Source organism: Theropithecus gelada, chromosome 2 (assembly GCF_003255815.1).
Source record: "Theropithecus gelada isolate Dixy chromosome 2, Tgel_1.0, whole genome shotgun sequence".
Classification (NCBI taxonomy): Eukaryota; Metazoa; Chordata; class Mammalia; order Primates; family Cercopithecidae; genus Theropithecus; species Theropithecus gelada.
The window spans coordinates 103,059,374-103,076,033 of NC_037669.1; the positions used below are offsets into that span (position 1 = coordinate 103,059,374).

The window sequence follows — 16,660 nt, forward strand, 5'->3', positions numbered from 1 at the left end:
GTCACCAAAACCAATTTGTCACTCAGTTCTGGATTAGGATATTAAGACTGTTTATATGAGTCTAAGTTTAGAAGTTTGGAAAAAATAAATGACTGAAGGCTCTCCATTCTCTACCAGTTTCTTTATGGATAGTAAATTTAAAGAAATGAAGACTTGTCCCTATTTCTGTACTGTGTAATTTCAATTGCTTTTTGTTTGCTCTATAGTTCTTATCATCAATAATTATGTAATACTATTATATACTCACTATGACACTTTTAAGAACGGAAAAACTATTCTTAGGCATATTTTATTTTTAAAAACTTCTTAACTATATAATAAAAGAGCAGAGATTTTTGTTACTTTTTTAAATATTTACTGGCTGAATATTTTGAAATGAAACTTACTATCTGTATAAGTTTCAAACCAGAGCTGTTTCCAGGTGACTGGAAAGAAATCTTTACCTGATTCAACAGTATTATAGAAAGGCACTACCACAGCAGGGGGTTTTTGGGTAAGATAAGGAAGAATTCAGACTCTGCAAAAATAATCATCTTGGCTAGAGTAGCAGGGTTTTTTTCGTGAGAGAGAGAGAGAGAGAGAGAGAGAGAGAGAGAGAGAGAGTGTGTGTGTGTGTGTGTGTGTGTGTGTGTGTGTGTGTGTGTGTTTGAGACGGAATCTTGCTCTGTCACCCAGGCTGGGGTGCAGTGGTGCAATCTCAGCCCACTACAACCTCCGCCTCCTGGGTTCAAGCAATACTCCTGCCTCAGCCTCCCAAGTAGCTGGGACCACAGGCATGCACCACCATGCCTGACTAATTTTTGTATTTTTAGTAGAGATGCAGTTTCACCATATTGTCCAAAATGGTCTCAAACTCCTGACCTCAAGTGATCCACCCACCTTATCCTCCCAAAGTGCTGGGATTACAGGCATGAGACACTGCATCTGGCCAGGTCTTTAAAGAGGCCAAACAGCTCAACATTATCAAACAAAATCAGATAGGACGGGTGCAACAGGTGTGTAACTTGGCACCGAAAATACATACATGTGACTGGGCACAGTGGCTCACACCTGTAATCCCAGCACTTTTGGAGGCTGAGGCAGGTGAATTACCTGAGGTCAGGAGTTCAAGACCAGCCTGGCCAACACGGTGAAACCCCATCTCTACTAAAAATACAAAAATTAGCCTGAGTGTGTGGTAGCACACTCCTGTAGTCCCAGCTACCCGGGAGGCTGGAGACAGTAGAATCACTTGAGTCTGGGAGACGGAGGCTGCAGTGAGCTGAGATGGTGCCACTGCACTCCAGCTTGCCCAACAGAGCAAGACTTTGTCCCCAAACAAACAAACAAAATACATATGTGTGTGTTTACGTGTATTTGTGTACACAGATGGTCCCTGATTTATGATGCTCTTGGATCTGTCAACTTCACAACGGTGCAAAAGCAATACACATTCAGTACACTCCTCCACTTAATAATAAAGTTATGTCTGGATAAGACCTTTACAAGTTGATACTGATATTTTCAACTTACAATTAATTTATCAAGTTCTAACCCTATCATAAGTCAAGGAGGATCTGTATATGCCTTTATACATATATGTGGGTTGTATATGTATGTATGCATGCACACACACACACACACGCATTATTAGCATAATGATACCCTAGGAAAGTCCTACTGCTACTGCCATCCTAGATTATTTCCTTTAGTCCTCACAGAAGTCTCCAGACTTCCCTCTACCATTGAGATGGATTATAAACAAAACTCAGTTTTCAAGATGGGTTTGTAATCCTACCAAGAAACATATGCCCCAGGGAGACAGTCGTTTATTGGCACATATAACATTTTCACTTCCAGTGGTATAAGAAATGTGGGAACTTCAACCTATGGCAGCTCAGGAGAAAAGGCCTTCATTAACAATTTGGTTTAACACAGTGGTTTGGGTACAGGAATTGCAAACCTGAAGACAAACATTTATTCTAAAGCATTTTCTCAAAGGCAAAATTGCCAAGAGAAGAGTGAATTCTGGTAACAACTGGGAAATGCAACTTAGTTTGTTCAATCATTTAAAAAGTAATTTATCTGACAACCATATATATTTTTTTTCTTTTGAGACGGAGTCTCATTCTGTCACCCAGGCTAGAGTGCAGTGGGCACGATCTCGGCTCCCCGCAACCTCTGCCTCCCAGGTTCAAGCGATTCTCCTGCCTTGGCCTCCAGAGTAGCTGGCACTACAGGTGCCCACCACCACGCCCAGCTAATTTCTGTATTTTTAGTAAAGACAGGGTTTCACCATATTGGCCAGGCTGGTCTCAAACTCCTGACCTCGTGATCCGTCGCGTTGGCCTCCCAAAGTGATATCTTTTATATAAAAAGCAATCTATCCAATTTATTTATTTTATATGCCCAAAGTATAAAACTGATACTCAAACAGGTCTAAATTTCAAAGGAATATTAATCAGCTGAAATCATTCCTATTGCCAGCTGCAGTGGGGCTCACGCCTATAATTCCATCACTATGGGAGGCCAAGGTGGGAGGATTGCCTGAGCCCAGGAGTTCAAGACCAGCCTAGGCAACATAGTGAAACCCCATCTCTACAAAAAAATTAAAAATTAGCCAGGCAGGTTGGCTTGTACCTGTAGTCTCAGCTACTCTGAGCAGCTGAGGTGGGAGAATCACTTAAGTCTGAGAGGTCAAGTCTGCAGTGAGCAGTGATTGTACCACTGCACTCTAGCTTAGGTGACAAAGAGAGACCTTCTCAAAAAAAAAAACAAAAGAAAAGATTCCTATTCTAACTTTACTGGCATTTGCCTGCAAACCCCAAGATGATAATCCTCAGATATAAATATGTTGGAAACAAAAATGGTGTCTTTGGTTTACATATTCTTTTACTATAAATTCTGATGTCAACCATACAGAAAATACAGAAATAATGAACGCTTACTACTAACAAGAAATTAGTTTCCTCACTTAAAAAAATCAGTCAAGAAATAATGAACGCTTACTACTAACAAGAAATTAAGTTTCCTCACTTAAAAAAATCAGTCCAGTAAAGTGACTAATTATGGGAAAGATTCTGAAACAAAGTGCTTACTGCCTAATTAGTTTGTGTTGAAGGTTAAATGCTGGGGGAATGAAAAAAGGTATGATCAATGTCTTTTAATACTTAGATGTCATCAGTACCTTTTCATTATTATTCAGCATATAAAATTGCATCTCAGCATTTCTGAGTAATTCACAAAAATATCTTCAATCAGGCTCTGGAGAAACTGAAGAGTTTTGAAACCCTTTCAGCAAAATAAGAGTTTAAATGAAAACCTTTTGTCAATTAAGTAAAATAAAACAAAACTATGTAGTCAAATCTAGTGAATTTTTTTGTTTTCATTTTTAAAATTCCAGAATCCAGCACAGTATAAAAAATAAATGTAATGTTCTCACCTTTTCAAACAACAAAAAATCCATGCCACAAGTTCCTGTTTAGATATAATTTTCTGCTAATTAAGTTTTCTAATCACATTCAATAAATTTCAGGATACTATTCTATATAGAGTCTAATTTTAGTGTTTACTCCACTAAAACAGTTTGTCCAAGTCACCTTATTATCCATTATACAATGATGAAAATAGGATGGATTTGGTTTCAAAGTTCTTTTCATCCTAATTTAACCCTCTCTCCTACTTTCCAGTACCATGTCAGGGAACCAAATAACTTCACACCTAGAAAGAAACCATTGAAATCTTTCATTGAAATATGGTAACTGAAGCATCCAATTTTTCCTTCAGATGATAAATCAACCTGAATATATAAGCCTGATGATAGAACTTTAAAATTGGATTTAAGCAACGATCCTTACCTTGCAATATTTTTAAAAACTAAGAATGCTGACATGGATCAAGCTCCGTTGGGCAATAATATTTCTTACTAAAGCAGAATTTCTGAACCAATCAATTACTAATGGCTTTTAACTCTCAACAAAATGCAATATGTTATACTTCTTTCTGACACAAAACTCACTGCTTTCTACCTCCCCATCCTGCTTTAAGGAAATGTTAAATAGCCAAAAAACTGGTGGGGAAAGGCATTAAGATTATATATATATATATATATATATATATATATATATATATATATATATCTCCAAACACAGAAAACATATTTCAAACCCATTATGGATTCTACACTCTATCACAAATGAAGCCACTTCCTCACAGGAAGTTTGCCTCCAACACTGATTCTCATCACAATGTTTAAGGAGGATATACCAAGAGTTTACTACCTACCCAGAAACATCTCACCTGACCTTGTAACTCCCAGAAATGGCGTCCACAGCCTATAATATTATAAAAGTGAATTCCCTACTCTTTCCAAAGTGAAAATAGAATTTTAATGTAAGTACTAAAAAAGTATGTTCAAAATGTCTAGACAATTTATCTTTCAAATTCCCAACAAAAGATAAGTGAGTGAGGAGAAATAAAGCGTGCATCAGCCACAGCTGACAAGTCTTCTGCCAACATGCAAGAATGCATGGGAAAACCACAGTCACGACACACATCAATAGGAAGGCTAAGCATGAACTGCCACAGAATCTTGCAAGAACACATTGTGTTCTTCCAAAGCAAAATTCAATGTATCTCAGGCAATTTTTATTTTTAAAAAAACCCACACACTTTAAAAATACTTTTAGGTCAATTTTCAATGAACTGTAAGTATGATCCTCTGTCAGTTAAGTAAAATGCAGGGCAGACCCTTTATTGCTAGCTCCTCACTTTCCACTTCAGATGAGGTTCACTCACATCCATGGGAATTATAAAAATGGGCAAACGCTCTCTATAAGGGTTAAATGAGAAAGGTTGGCAATCTGTATCTCAATAATCCAACCATTCAGTCATCAAATACATACATAGCAGCTGTTTACCAACTGCCAAGCATATGCTAGGTATTAAGTGACAAAGAAAATATTTCACAAAAAGATAGCTGAAGTAGTAAGAAAGGGGAATAAAATAACTAATCCTTAGATACAGCTAGGAAGAATGTGGCATTGTTTTTGCTACTCCAGCACCTCTTAGAGGATACTCCTCATCCTGAGTATCCTAATCAATTATAATAAGAAATGCCAGAATTATGAGATTTCATGTAGCATTACTATTTTGTTACACTGTCCCAGAGAACACTTTACTACATGGTTAAGAAGACCCACTTCTACTCCCAGTGTAGGAAATAAACAAAAATGCAGAAGTGTGAAAAGGCTGTTAAACTCTAGATTAATTGATGATCCTAACAAGCTGGTTAATGACATGAAGAATGAATAAGTAAGCCAATGCCTGTCTCTATCCCAGCAAAAACAAACAAACAAAATGAGTGAATGAAAAGCACTACAAAATGAATGAAATGCAAATTAACAGAAAAAGCAACAAAAATAATTTTATCAGAATTCCCACTGAATCATCAAGCCTCTTTGGCAAATAAAATCAAAGTCTACAGCAGCAGTTCTCAACATGTGGTCCAAAGATCCTGGGGTCTTGAGACCCTTTCAGAGGATCTGTGAGATCCTCCCTTTTCCAAATACGTGTCTACATAAGACTAGATTTTCTTCATATATTTCAACCAAAAGAATATATCACAACGGATTAAATGAAGAAACAGGCATGAAAATCCAGCTGCATTGTATTAAGCCAAGCAATGAGATAACAAAAATGTAAAACAAGGCCATTCTTCACACTAAACCTTATTTTAGAAAATACAGGTAGATTTCATAAAAGTACCTGTGCTAACATGTAATGGATTTATAAATGGTTTGTTTTTTGTTGTTTGTTTGTTTTGAGATAAAGTCTTGCTCTGTCGGCCAGGCTGGAGTGCAATGGCACCATCTTCAACCTCCACATCCCAGGTTCAAGCAATTCTCCTGCCTCAGCCTCCAGAATAGCTGGGATTACAGGCGTATGCCACCATGCCTGGCTAATTTTTGTATTTTTAGTAGAGACAGCGTTCACCATGTTGGCCAGGCTGGTCTCAAACTCCTGACCTCAGGTAATCCGCCTGCCTCAGCCTCCCAAAGTGCTGGGATTACAGGCATGAGCCACCATGCCCGGCCTATAATTAGTATTATTATTGTTGAAACAGAGTCTCGTTCTGTCACCCAGGCTGGAGTGTAGTGGCGTGATCTTGGCTCACTGCAAACCCCACCTCCTGGGGTTCAAGCGATTCTCCTGCCTCAGCTTCCTGAGTAGCTGGGACTACAGGCACATGCCACCATATCCAGCTAATTTTTGTATTTTTAGTAGAGATGGGGTTTTGCCATGTTGGCCAGGCTGTTCTCAAACCCTTGGCACTCAAGTGATCCATCTGCCTTGGCCTCCCAAAGTACTGGGATTACACGCATGAGCCACTGCACCCAGTCTATAATTGTTATTTTAAAAACGAATTAAACAAATATTGTTAAAATTTTTACTTTTAATCAGGCGCGGTGCCTCATGCCTGTGATCCCAGCACTTTAGGAGGCCGAGGCGTGCAGATCACGAGGCCAGGAGTTCGAAACCATCCTGGCTAACACAGTGAAACCTATCTCTACTAAAAATACAAAAAAATTACCTGGGCATGGTGGTACATGCCTTTAGTCCCAGCTACTCGGCAGGCTGAGGCAGGAGAATTGCTTGAACCCGGGAGGCGGAGGTTGCAGTGAACTGAGATCACGTCACTGCACTCCAGCCTCGGCGACAGAGTGAGACTCTGTCTCCAAAAAAAAAAAAAAAAAAAAAAAATTTTTTTTACTTTTAATTATTAATACAGTAAATATCAATACATATAACCCAAATAAATAAAGCTCTTTGGAATCCCCAATAAATTTTAAGAGTGTTAAGAGGTCCCTGAGATCAAAAAGTTTGCAAGCTACTAGTCTAGAGCTTACATAAATGAAAATAAAATACTACCACCCAGTGGCATAAATGAGATAGTGCAATGCTTATCTATAAATTAGGGCCTTTGCAGAGATTTAATAAATATTACATTTGCAAGGGAAATCTAAATTTTAAGCCATACTACAAAATATGTAACGAGATTCATTCTATAAACTGACTATGCTTTGACCTTCAAAAAATTTACCAATTTATCTAAATTTTCTTTTTCGGTTTTTTTTTTTTTTTTTTTTTTTTTTTTTTTTGAGACAGTTTCGTTCTTGTCGCCCAGACTGGAGTGCAACGGTGGGATCTCGGCTCACTGCAACCTCTTCCTCCCAGGTTCAAGTGATTCTCCTGCCTCAGCCTCCAGAGTAAGCTGGGATTACAGGTACATGCCACCACACCCGGCTAATTTTTATATTTTTAGTAGAGACGGGGTTCACCATGTTGGCCAGGCTGCTGAACTCCTGACCTCCTGGCCTCAGCATTCCAAAGTGCAGGGGTTTCAGGCGTAAGCCACCACGCCCAGCCCCAGATTTTCATGTACATTTTACATACATATTTATCTATCAAATACCTTGAAAACATCAGGCAAATGTTGAAAAATATTAGGCTAAAGCTAAGTACATTGATTAAATTAGAAATATAATCTTGCACCAAAGAAATGTGTTTTTAAATTACTGTTTCAAGTAATAGTGACATTGTTGGAGACATAAATAATTGCATTTTAAAAGCCATTTAAAATAAATTTTTCCAGCAGTTATTCATTTAGTGCCAAAATATGTACATATTACTTATCTAACATGGCATACTTAAAATCTACTTTAATTCATACTTTTTTTTTTTTTTGCCTGAGAAACATGGAATTTTCTTTGTAAAGCTTATTCTAAGTACCCATGATAAGAAAAAAAAATAGCCCTTACCCCAGTCCTGTTCATACAAGGCTTGGGAAAGGCACCATGATTCACTTATTGGCATGTGTGGATGCACAAAAATAAGATGTTTTGTGAGACTTAAGACTCCAAGAAAACTTTGTTACATAAATTATCAGCAACTAACAAAGCGGTTAAATACATATGTGATTTTGGTTTGTTATATAAAAATGCATAAATCTTACACACATAAATACATAAAACTATGTTAAAGGATCCTTCAAACATCAAATAAATATGTTCTAATGAATTGCTTTTGGTATATCAGACCTCTACTATAAACATGAATATATGAATAAAAAAACATATTTCCTGCACAAACACAACATGACAATAAAAAAGCAAAGAATGTTATGAGTTAGTCCAGGTCTTTAAATGCCACTAATCATATAAAACACATAACTTCAGCAAAGACGAGGTACATGAAAAGGAAACGGGGTTTACAAAAGTTACTATACTCTAGAAACTTTCCTAATCTAAGCAAAATATTTTATTCATTTTGCATAATTGTAGGAAAAAACATTTTAACAGGGGGGAGGATTAACGTTGTAGCCTGGGTTAATTTTTTTTTAATGGCTATATATATTTAAATCACTTAAAAGTGGCTAACTAAAAAGACTAAAAGTCTGTGGTTAAGAATTTATCCGGAGATAAAATTCAAAGATCTAATAAGCTATATGTCAAAATTGTCACAATAGTATTTGTAACAAAACTATAAAATAATGTAGATGATAAACAGTAAGGATATGATAACCAAGTAAATGATGTACATGCACTTTGACACAGCCATTAAAACATGTTAGTACTTCAGCAACACGTAAAAGTGTCAATAACAATGCTAAATGGGGGAGAAGAACACACAAAATTGAATGTACAGTATTATTACAATAATATAAAAATAAAAATTAGAGAAAACACTACATGGAAATTTACTAAAACAACAGTGATGTCATTTTCTCTATTTTCCAATTTTTTGGTAATATACTGCATTAATAATTAGCTACCCCTATCTCCTATCCTGATACACATACACATACACACACACACACACACATGCACACACACACACACAGAACAGCCAAGAACTAGCGTGAACTTTAGTAGCATTAACATTCTACACTGGTGCTACACTGAGGATATAATTTCCTGGAGAGTTAAAATACAGCATCAGGCACTTAAGCTAAATCACCAAACTTTTCCAAGTTTAAAATCTGGTTAATAGAAGATGTGACCATCTGTTCGTAAGTAACAACAAGAAAGAAACACTATCAACAATTGTAGAAGCGCTTATAACCAATAAACTTATTTTCTGTTTCCTTTATACACTAAAATACATATCTTTAACAAAACAAAAATGCTATGCTATCATACTTCAAAAAATATGCCTAACATTTCCACTAGAGAGGAGACTACTTAAGAACTGCAGGTTGATACACCATCCTGAAATCAGTATACCACCGTATTCACAGTCTCAGTATTTTATAATAGAATTATTCTTTTTATGCCAGCATGCAAAAACAGAAAAAGAAAATAAAGAATCATTCTGTTTAAAATCAAAGACATTCAGATTTCCTCTGTCCTCCAACATATGAAAGGCACCACAATACATCTAGAAAAAAATATGAGGAGCAGCTTAAGAGATTGTTTCCCAAGAAAAGTAGTGGGGAACGTTCTTGAGCTGATTTTGACATCCAGAATAAGTGAGCCAAAGGAATCAGTGATTTGTTTACTAATATTCACATCAAGAATTACTAGCAGTATCAGAATTAAATTTCTTCACAGTTGAAAATGCACTTGGAGAGTTTATTTTCTAGATAACAGTTTTATGTAGATATATCTACTTCTAAAATCCTAACAGTAAGCTGTAATGATATTAATGTTTCCTTCACATGATCAGTTCTTATGTGTTTAACCTTTGAATTTTAAATCTAACAAAGAAAACAAATATTAAATAGAGCAATTGAATTTTCCAATAGCCAGACTATTTATAGAAATCCTACTTCCTTTACACTGAATTTTTCTTTTTTTTTTTTTATTATACTTTAAGTTCTAGGGTACATGTGCACAATGTGCAGGTTTGTTACATATGTATACTTGTGCCATGTTGGTGTGCTGCACCCATCAACTCGTCAGCACCCATTAACTCGTCATTTACATCAGGTATAACTCCCAATGCACTGACCTTTTCTTATGCTTAGTGCTTAATTGGAAGTTTTCTTTCAATTGGCATACACACTTTACATTTGAACTAAGAACCTTCCTACTTGAACAGTTCTGTTTAGACTCAATTAAGACTATTAAATGAAATACAGTTTGTGTGCCTAAAAGTAGCTTTCATTATAGATGTAAAAGGCATTATCTTCAATGTAGAGCCAGTTTGTTACAACTTTGTATCATAGCCCTTTTATTATGACTACAAATATAATTTTTACGAAATCTATAAAAGCACTTACAACTTTATTATCTAAAGACTTTCCAAAATAAATATATCCATTAATAATTTAAATCTGGCAGGGCGCAGTGGCTCACGCCTGTCATCCCAGCACTTTGAAAGGCCAAGGAGGGCAGATTACCTGAGGTTGGGAGTTCGAGACCAGCCTGGCCAACACAGTGAAACCCCGTCTCTGCTAAAAGTACAAAAATTAGCCAGCAGTGGTGGCACACATCTGTAATCCCGGCTACTCAGGAGACTGAGGCACGAGAATCACTTGAACCCAGGAGGCAGAGATTGCAGTGAGTCAAAATTGTGCCCCCAAAAAAGTAATAATATTAGTAATTTAAATCTTAATTCTTTTAGTATTTTTTATTTTTGACAGTATTAATAGAAAAAATTTTAAACCTTTAGGCTATCAAATATTTATAAAAATATGGTTTATGAAAATCACACTTAAAGACAAAATATATCTGTTTTGGAGAAGCAAGCAAGGGAAGGAAAGCTGTACAACTAAAGGTTTAACTGGAACATATACACGGAAAATTTTATCCTGCATGTGAACGAACTATATACTTTGTCTACCTTTCACCATTTACCCTTTCAACCTGATATTTATTCATCAGTTTCTATCTCCTCATTAAGTACACCCAATTTCAAAAGAAATTTAATTCCCTTACCAACATTTTCTCTTTACTGGCTACAATAGTCAACAAAAAGCAGTTCTAAAAATGGAAAGGCTTGATATGAGAAGCTGAGGCTATGCATTAGATTTTCTGTTCACTGAAAGCAAAGCTGTTGAACCAATGTCTTACAACACTCAAACTGGTTCTAGAAAGTCTTCAAAGATTATATTCTGAAAGATGCCATCTACTCTCTCTAAACGGAAGTTTTCTCAAGTTTGATGACAACAAATTCATTAACTAAATTCCTCAGTCACTTTATCCATAAATAACTGCAAGAAGATGGGGAGATATTTATGAAACAGTCAACTATTTCTCTGTGTAGAGACCCAGTACCCTTCTTAACACCTTAAAATCTGGTTTGTAAAATCATTTCTCAAAACTGCATCCTCCAAATCATATCCTTACCAAATTCAAAGACCTTTACAAAGTCTTCATCTTACCTTCTCCACTTCTTGAAACACATCTTATATTCCCCCAAAAACCTAACTATACACAATTTCTATGACTTCATGAGGTAACTTTTTTTTTTCTCATTTATGTCTCATTGCCAAACTCAAGACCTCTATATGGTTAAGAGCACAGACCTGAGTCACAATGCCTGGATTAAATTTTCAGTATATACTTACCCTCTGTGCATAAATGTGGGTAAATTACTTAACTTCTACATTCTTAGGTTTGCTTATTTGTAAAATGAAGATAACAGTATTATTTCACACACTTGTGAGGATGCAACACAAGTAAATACAAGCAAAGCCCTTAAAGCAGAGCATTACAAAGTAAGTAATGGCTAGCAGCAGTATTAACAATAGTAGCAGCAGTAGTAGTAGCAGCAACAAGTGCTAAATAAGTGTCAGTAGAAGCAGCTGCTGCTGTTACTACCACGACTATTACTACTACTGTAAAATTTAACCTTTTGTAGAAATCAGCCTCTCCTAGAGATTTAACCACAGGTTTCAATCCTAGGCTGACGACTCTTGAAAGATGTTCCAGTTTCTTACTTCCAAATTCCTGCAACTCAATTCCATTTGAAAAGTTCATGACTGGCTCAAATTCAATGTATCTAAACAAACCCATCATTTCACTCCAATTCTCAACTTCCCCATTTAGATTTCCTATTCTAATTCCACACTACTATTCATTAAGTGTCCTAAGCTTAAAACTTTGGAGCCGACTTAGAGTCCTTACTTTTCTTCTGCCTCCCTGAGTTGATTAGATACCAAATTCTACAGATTCTTTCTTCTCCTTCCCAGAACCACCATCCTAGCAAGGTGACCAAAGCTCACAGTCCCTCAAATCTGGATTTCTGTCTTTGCTTCTACGTTTGACTTCCTATTTCATTTATTTTCTATGTAAAACCCTAGCTCCCATCACACTATGCCTTCCTATTACTGGCTTCCTGTTACTTTGTATATCAAAGTCTAAACTCAGCTACCTACCTTTTAAGATTTCAATAGTCAGTTCCTTTACAATCCAACTGCATTTCCCACTTCAGCAAGAATGGTTTTCAGCTGATTCACACACCCACTATGATCACTGTGCCTGTTCATGGCATTGTAGCATCTGAAATGTGTGCTGCCCACACCTCTCTTGTTAGGCCCATTCTATTCATTATTTGAGGTCCAATTCAAAATTCACATCTTCCCTGATATGAAGGCACAGTTCATCCTGCCCTCCCCCTTTCAAACATCCCTCCTTTCCTAGCTTTAGTCAGTTTTGTACCTTGTTGAATACTATGCTGGGTTCTATACTTTATAGCCCAGCATTTATTGTGTCAAAACATGCTATTAACACTAAAGTGCTCATTATTCTCTTTAAAAGCAGACTATAACTTATACTTTTTGTTTACCCTAAAGCAACTATAAGGTAACAATTATTTAATAAATACCATGCTGTACCTTACTGGGAAGTTCTAAAATTTTAAATGTGGATTTTGATACTCTGTCAGCAAACATTTTCTGTACGGGGCCAGATGATAAACATTTTAGGTTTTGTAGATCACATCCGATCTCTGTCATATATTTTTCTTCTCTTCAACTATTTAAAAATCATCCTTAGCCTTAGGGCTGTACATAAACAGGCCGTGGGCTGGATCTGGCCCACAAGCCACAGTTTGCCAACCTCTGCCTCCTCTAATAAGCAGATGGGTGTCTTATTAGGAGCCTCTACAGTTAAGAATTTTTATCAATATTTAAGTCATTTTTTAAAAATATTGGTCAAGCACTTTAACTAACTTTTGAGTTCCAACATAAAACAAATAACCCTCAAGTTCTTACCAGCTCTTTCGGACTTTTCTTTCTGTTCCCGTAATTCCTCTCCCTGGGTAGTCATCTGTTTGATGCGACTACGGAGTTGAGCAATTTCTTCTTCTTTCATTTCCAGGGTTTCATGCATCTGGCGTTTTGTCTCTGCAATTACCATTCCCTGAATAGAAGTGAAGACTCTAAAACATCTGCATAACAAAACTGCATCAACAGCACAGATAAAACTTAATTTAAAAGGCAGAAAAAGGCCGAGCATAGTGGCTCATGTCTGTAATCCCAGCACTTTGGGAGGCCAAGCAGGGTGGATGGCCTGAGGTCAGGAGTTCGATACCAGCCTGGCCAACATGGCGAAACCCTCTCTCTACCAAAAATACAAAAATTAGCCAGGCGTGGTGGCACATGCCTGTAATCCCAGCTACTCAGGAGGCTGAGGCAGGAGAATTGCTTGAACCCAGGGGGCGGAGGTTGAAGAGAGCTGAGATCATGCCATTGCACTCCAGCCTGGGTGACAGAGCGAGACTCCATCTCAAAAAAAATTAAAAATTAAAAAATTAAAAATAAAAGGCAGAAAAAAATGATATTTCTTGCTAAGTATAGCATAACAATTATTTCAGTACTTCACAAACTGAGATCTGTTTTCTGCTCTAATCCTATTACCTAGCATAACAGGGTATTTTTTACATTAAAAAATTTTAATAGTTTAACCCTTAATGCATTAAACCATTACTACTTAAAATAATTAATTTATAACCTTTCTACAAATGTGCTATCTGTCTTTGTAAACAGTTTATAATGAACAAAATATAGTCTTCTGAACTTGGCTTGATGCTACAATAAACTACAAGTATTGATCTGTGCTATAACATGGGGATAACCCCAGAGACTGAGAATGGAAGGTGCCTGCTGCCACACTGGATAAAGCAAAATCCCAGGGCACATCTACGTGGTTTTTCTCTTTCTTCCTGTGACTGTCTCTGGTACCACCACTACTCCTTACTTTGCTCAGTAAGGCATCCCCATTCCTCCAACTTGCTAGTTACTTCTGTTCCCTCTTTCTGGATAATCTACACTAGAAATGGAGCTCAGCAGTGGAAAAAGATAACCAAATTGTATGAAGTAAAAAAGTCATTTAGGACTAACAAAAAATGAGGTGGTTCACTTGTCTGTTGAAAAAATGTTCAGACATTGTGACAACTATTTCATGGTCTTAAGATTAGCACCCTCTCCACAGGGTTTGCCAACCCTTACTTTAGAGTATGACTCTTCCAGATGGCTAATATTAATGGAGAGATAGAAAGATAACAACCAGGTAAGTAAGACACTGTTATATGAAATCTCAAAACAAAATCATGGGACTTCAGTTTCTTCAAAAACCAAAATATAGTGGAAAGAGGAGGAGAGAAAATAATCGAACCTCTAAATTAAAAGAAATCTTGAGAGTCATACCAACCAATTGCAATGAAAAAACTTTATAAGGACCCTGATTCATAAAAGAGCAAAAAATATATGAGAGACTAGAGAAAATCTGAAACTGACTAGATAGCAGGTCATATTAAAAAATTATTAAATTTTTAGATGTGATCATGATAATGTGGTTGTATTATTGTAAAAATAACATCTTTTATTTTAAAGATATACTAAAATACTTTTGGGAAAAAAATGATAAAATTTCTTGGATTTGCTCTAAAACAATCCTGGGATGAGTAGGACAATGAGAGTTGAGAAGGTACAGATGAAACAAGATTAGTCATGAGATGTTAACTGGTTGAAGATGGGTGGTTGGTTCACAGAAATTCATTTTAGCAGCTTTTCTTTTGTAAATGTTTTAAGTTCTTAGTAATAAAAAAAAAAAAAATTGGCCGGGCGCGGTGGCTCAAGCCTGTAATCCCAGCACTTTGGGAGGCCGAGATGGGCGGATCACGAGGTCAGGAGATCGAGACCATCCTGGAGAACACCGTGAAACCCCATCTCTACTAAAAAATACAAAAAACTAGCTGGGTGAGGTGGCGGGCGCGCCTGTAGTCCCAGCTACTCGGGAGGCTGAGGCAGGAGAATGGTGTAAACCCGGGAGGCAGAGCTTGCAGTGAGCTGAGATCCGGCCACTGCACTCCAGCCCGGGCTACAGAGCGAGACTCCGCCTCAAAAAAAAAAAAAAAAAAAAATTTTAATAGGCCCTCAAGAAGTTTATAATCTAGCAAAGCAATATTATCAAAAGGATGAAAAAGACCGCCAATACATTTTAACAGCAGGACAGTTCTGACATGTTCTTAATTACATGACCGCTTAAAATACTGTAGTGATAACCCGGCATATTAAAGAAACTGGTGGATGGTATGGAACAAACTGGGAGCTGCTTAGAAAAAAGACCCAAGAACTTGGGATTGAAAGATGTAGGTCAAAACTGTTAATCCATGAATTTTCTGGCTGTCTTTGCTGCATAGCTATAGCTGCTGCTCCAACTCCAAACTACCAAAGGTAAGACTTATTCCTTCCTCAATCCTCCAATCTCACCTACACATTCTAAGATTTATTTGTAGCAATTGTTATTTATGCTAATATATACATTATCACTTATTTACTTTTTGTTTTTTTAAGAGACAGGGTCTCACCCTGTCACCCAGGCTGCAGTACAGTAGTGTGATCATAGCTCACTGCAGCCTCTTACTCCTGGGCTCAAGCAATCCTCCTGCCTCAGCCTCCCGAGTAGCTGGGACCACAGGCATATACCAACATACCCAGCTAATTTTTTACTTTTTGTAGAGAGGGTGTCTTGCTTTACTGCCCAGGTTGATCTTGAACTTCTGGTTTCAAGCAATCCTCCTGCCTCAGTCTCCCAAAGTACTGAGATTAAAGGGATGAGACACTGTGCCCAGCCCCTTATTTATTTTTTAGGCAACTTATCTGAGCGATTAATCTGTTTCCATATTATTTGAAAGAACATACTGATATCATTCACATTTAGAATGCCTTAACTATAAATAATTTAACTTTTCTCTGTAAAGTAGTTATGTACTATAAATATAAACTTACTTAGCAACAGTTATTCTAGTCTACAAATCAAAATGCTGACTGGGATCAAGAAATCAGAGAATCAGTTTCACACGATACAAAACTAATGCTAGTAGTTACATAAATCTAGGAATTAAAAAGATTTTTCATGGAAAAAGCTGCAATAATTTTGGAAAACAGAAACAAGCATGAATGTTTCCAACTGTTTCCAAAAGTAAATGTTGGGACCTCTTGACAAATTTTAGTATCATAGGTTTTGTTGTTTTACCTTATCTTGTTCAAGCTGTTCAATTAAGTTCTTTGCATCACGTAACTGAGTGATAAGTTTAGTCTTCTCAGCCATATGAAGGTCCTAAAAAAAATTTTGAAATTCATTTCCATCTCTAATAAAGCTTCTTCTCATTTGAGAACTCTAAACATTTATCAAATTTATATACACGTTACAGTGTAGAAGGAGAAAAGTAC

General features: G+C 36.7%; 1 protein-coding gene across 4 annotated transcripts in view; it reads right to left on the bottom strand.

Annotated features, from left to right (window-relative positions):
- GOLGA4 (golgin A4) overlaps positions 1-16,660 on the bottom strand; it is a 101,012-nt gene that overhangs the window by 30,799 nt on the left and 53,553 nt on the right. For all 4 annotated transcript variants that reach the window (XM_025376173.1, XM_025376172.1, XM_025376170.1 and 1 more), the window contains 2 exons: positions 16,464-16,547; positions 13,199-13,346 (listed from right to left, as the gene is read on the bottom strand). In XM_025376173.1, coding sequence (XP_025231958.1) covers positions 13,199-13,346; positions 16,464-16,547 — 232 coding nt within the window. The remainder of the gene's footprint in view (positions 1-13,198; positions 13,347-16,463; positions 16,548-16,660) is intronic.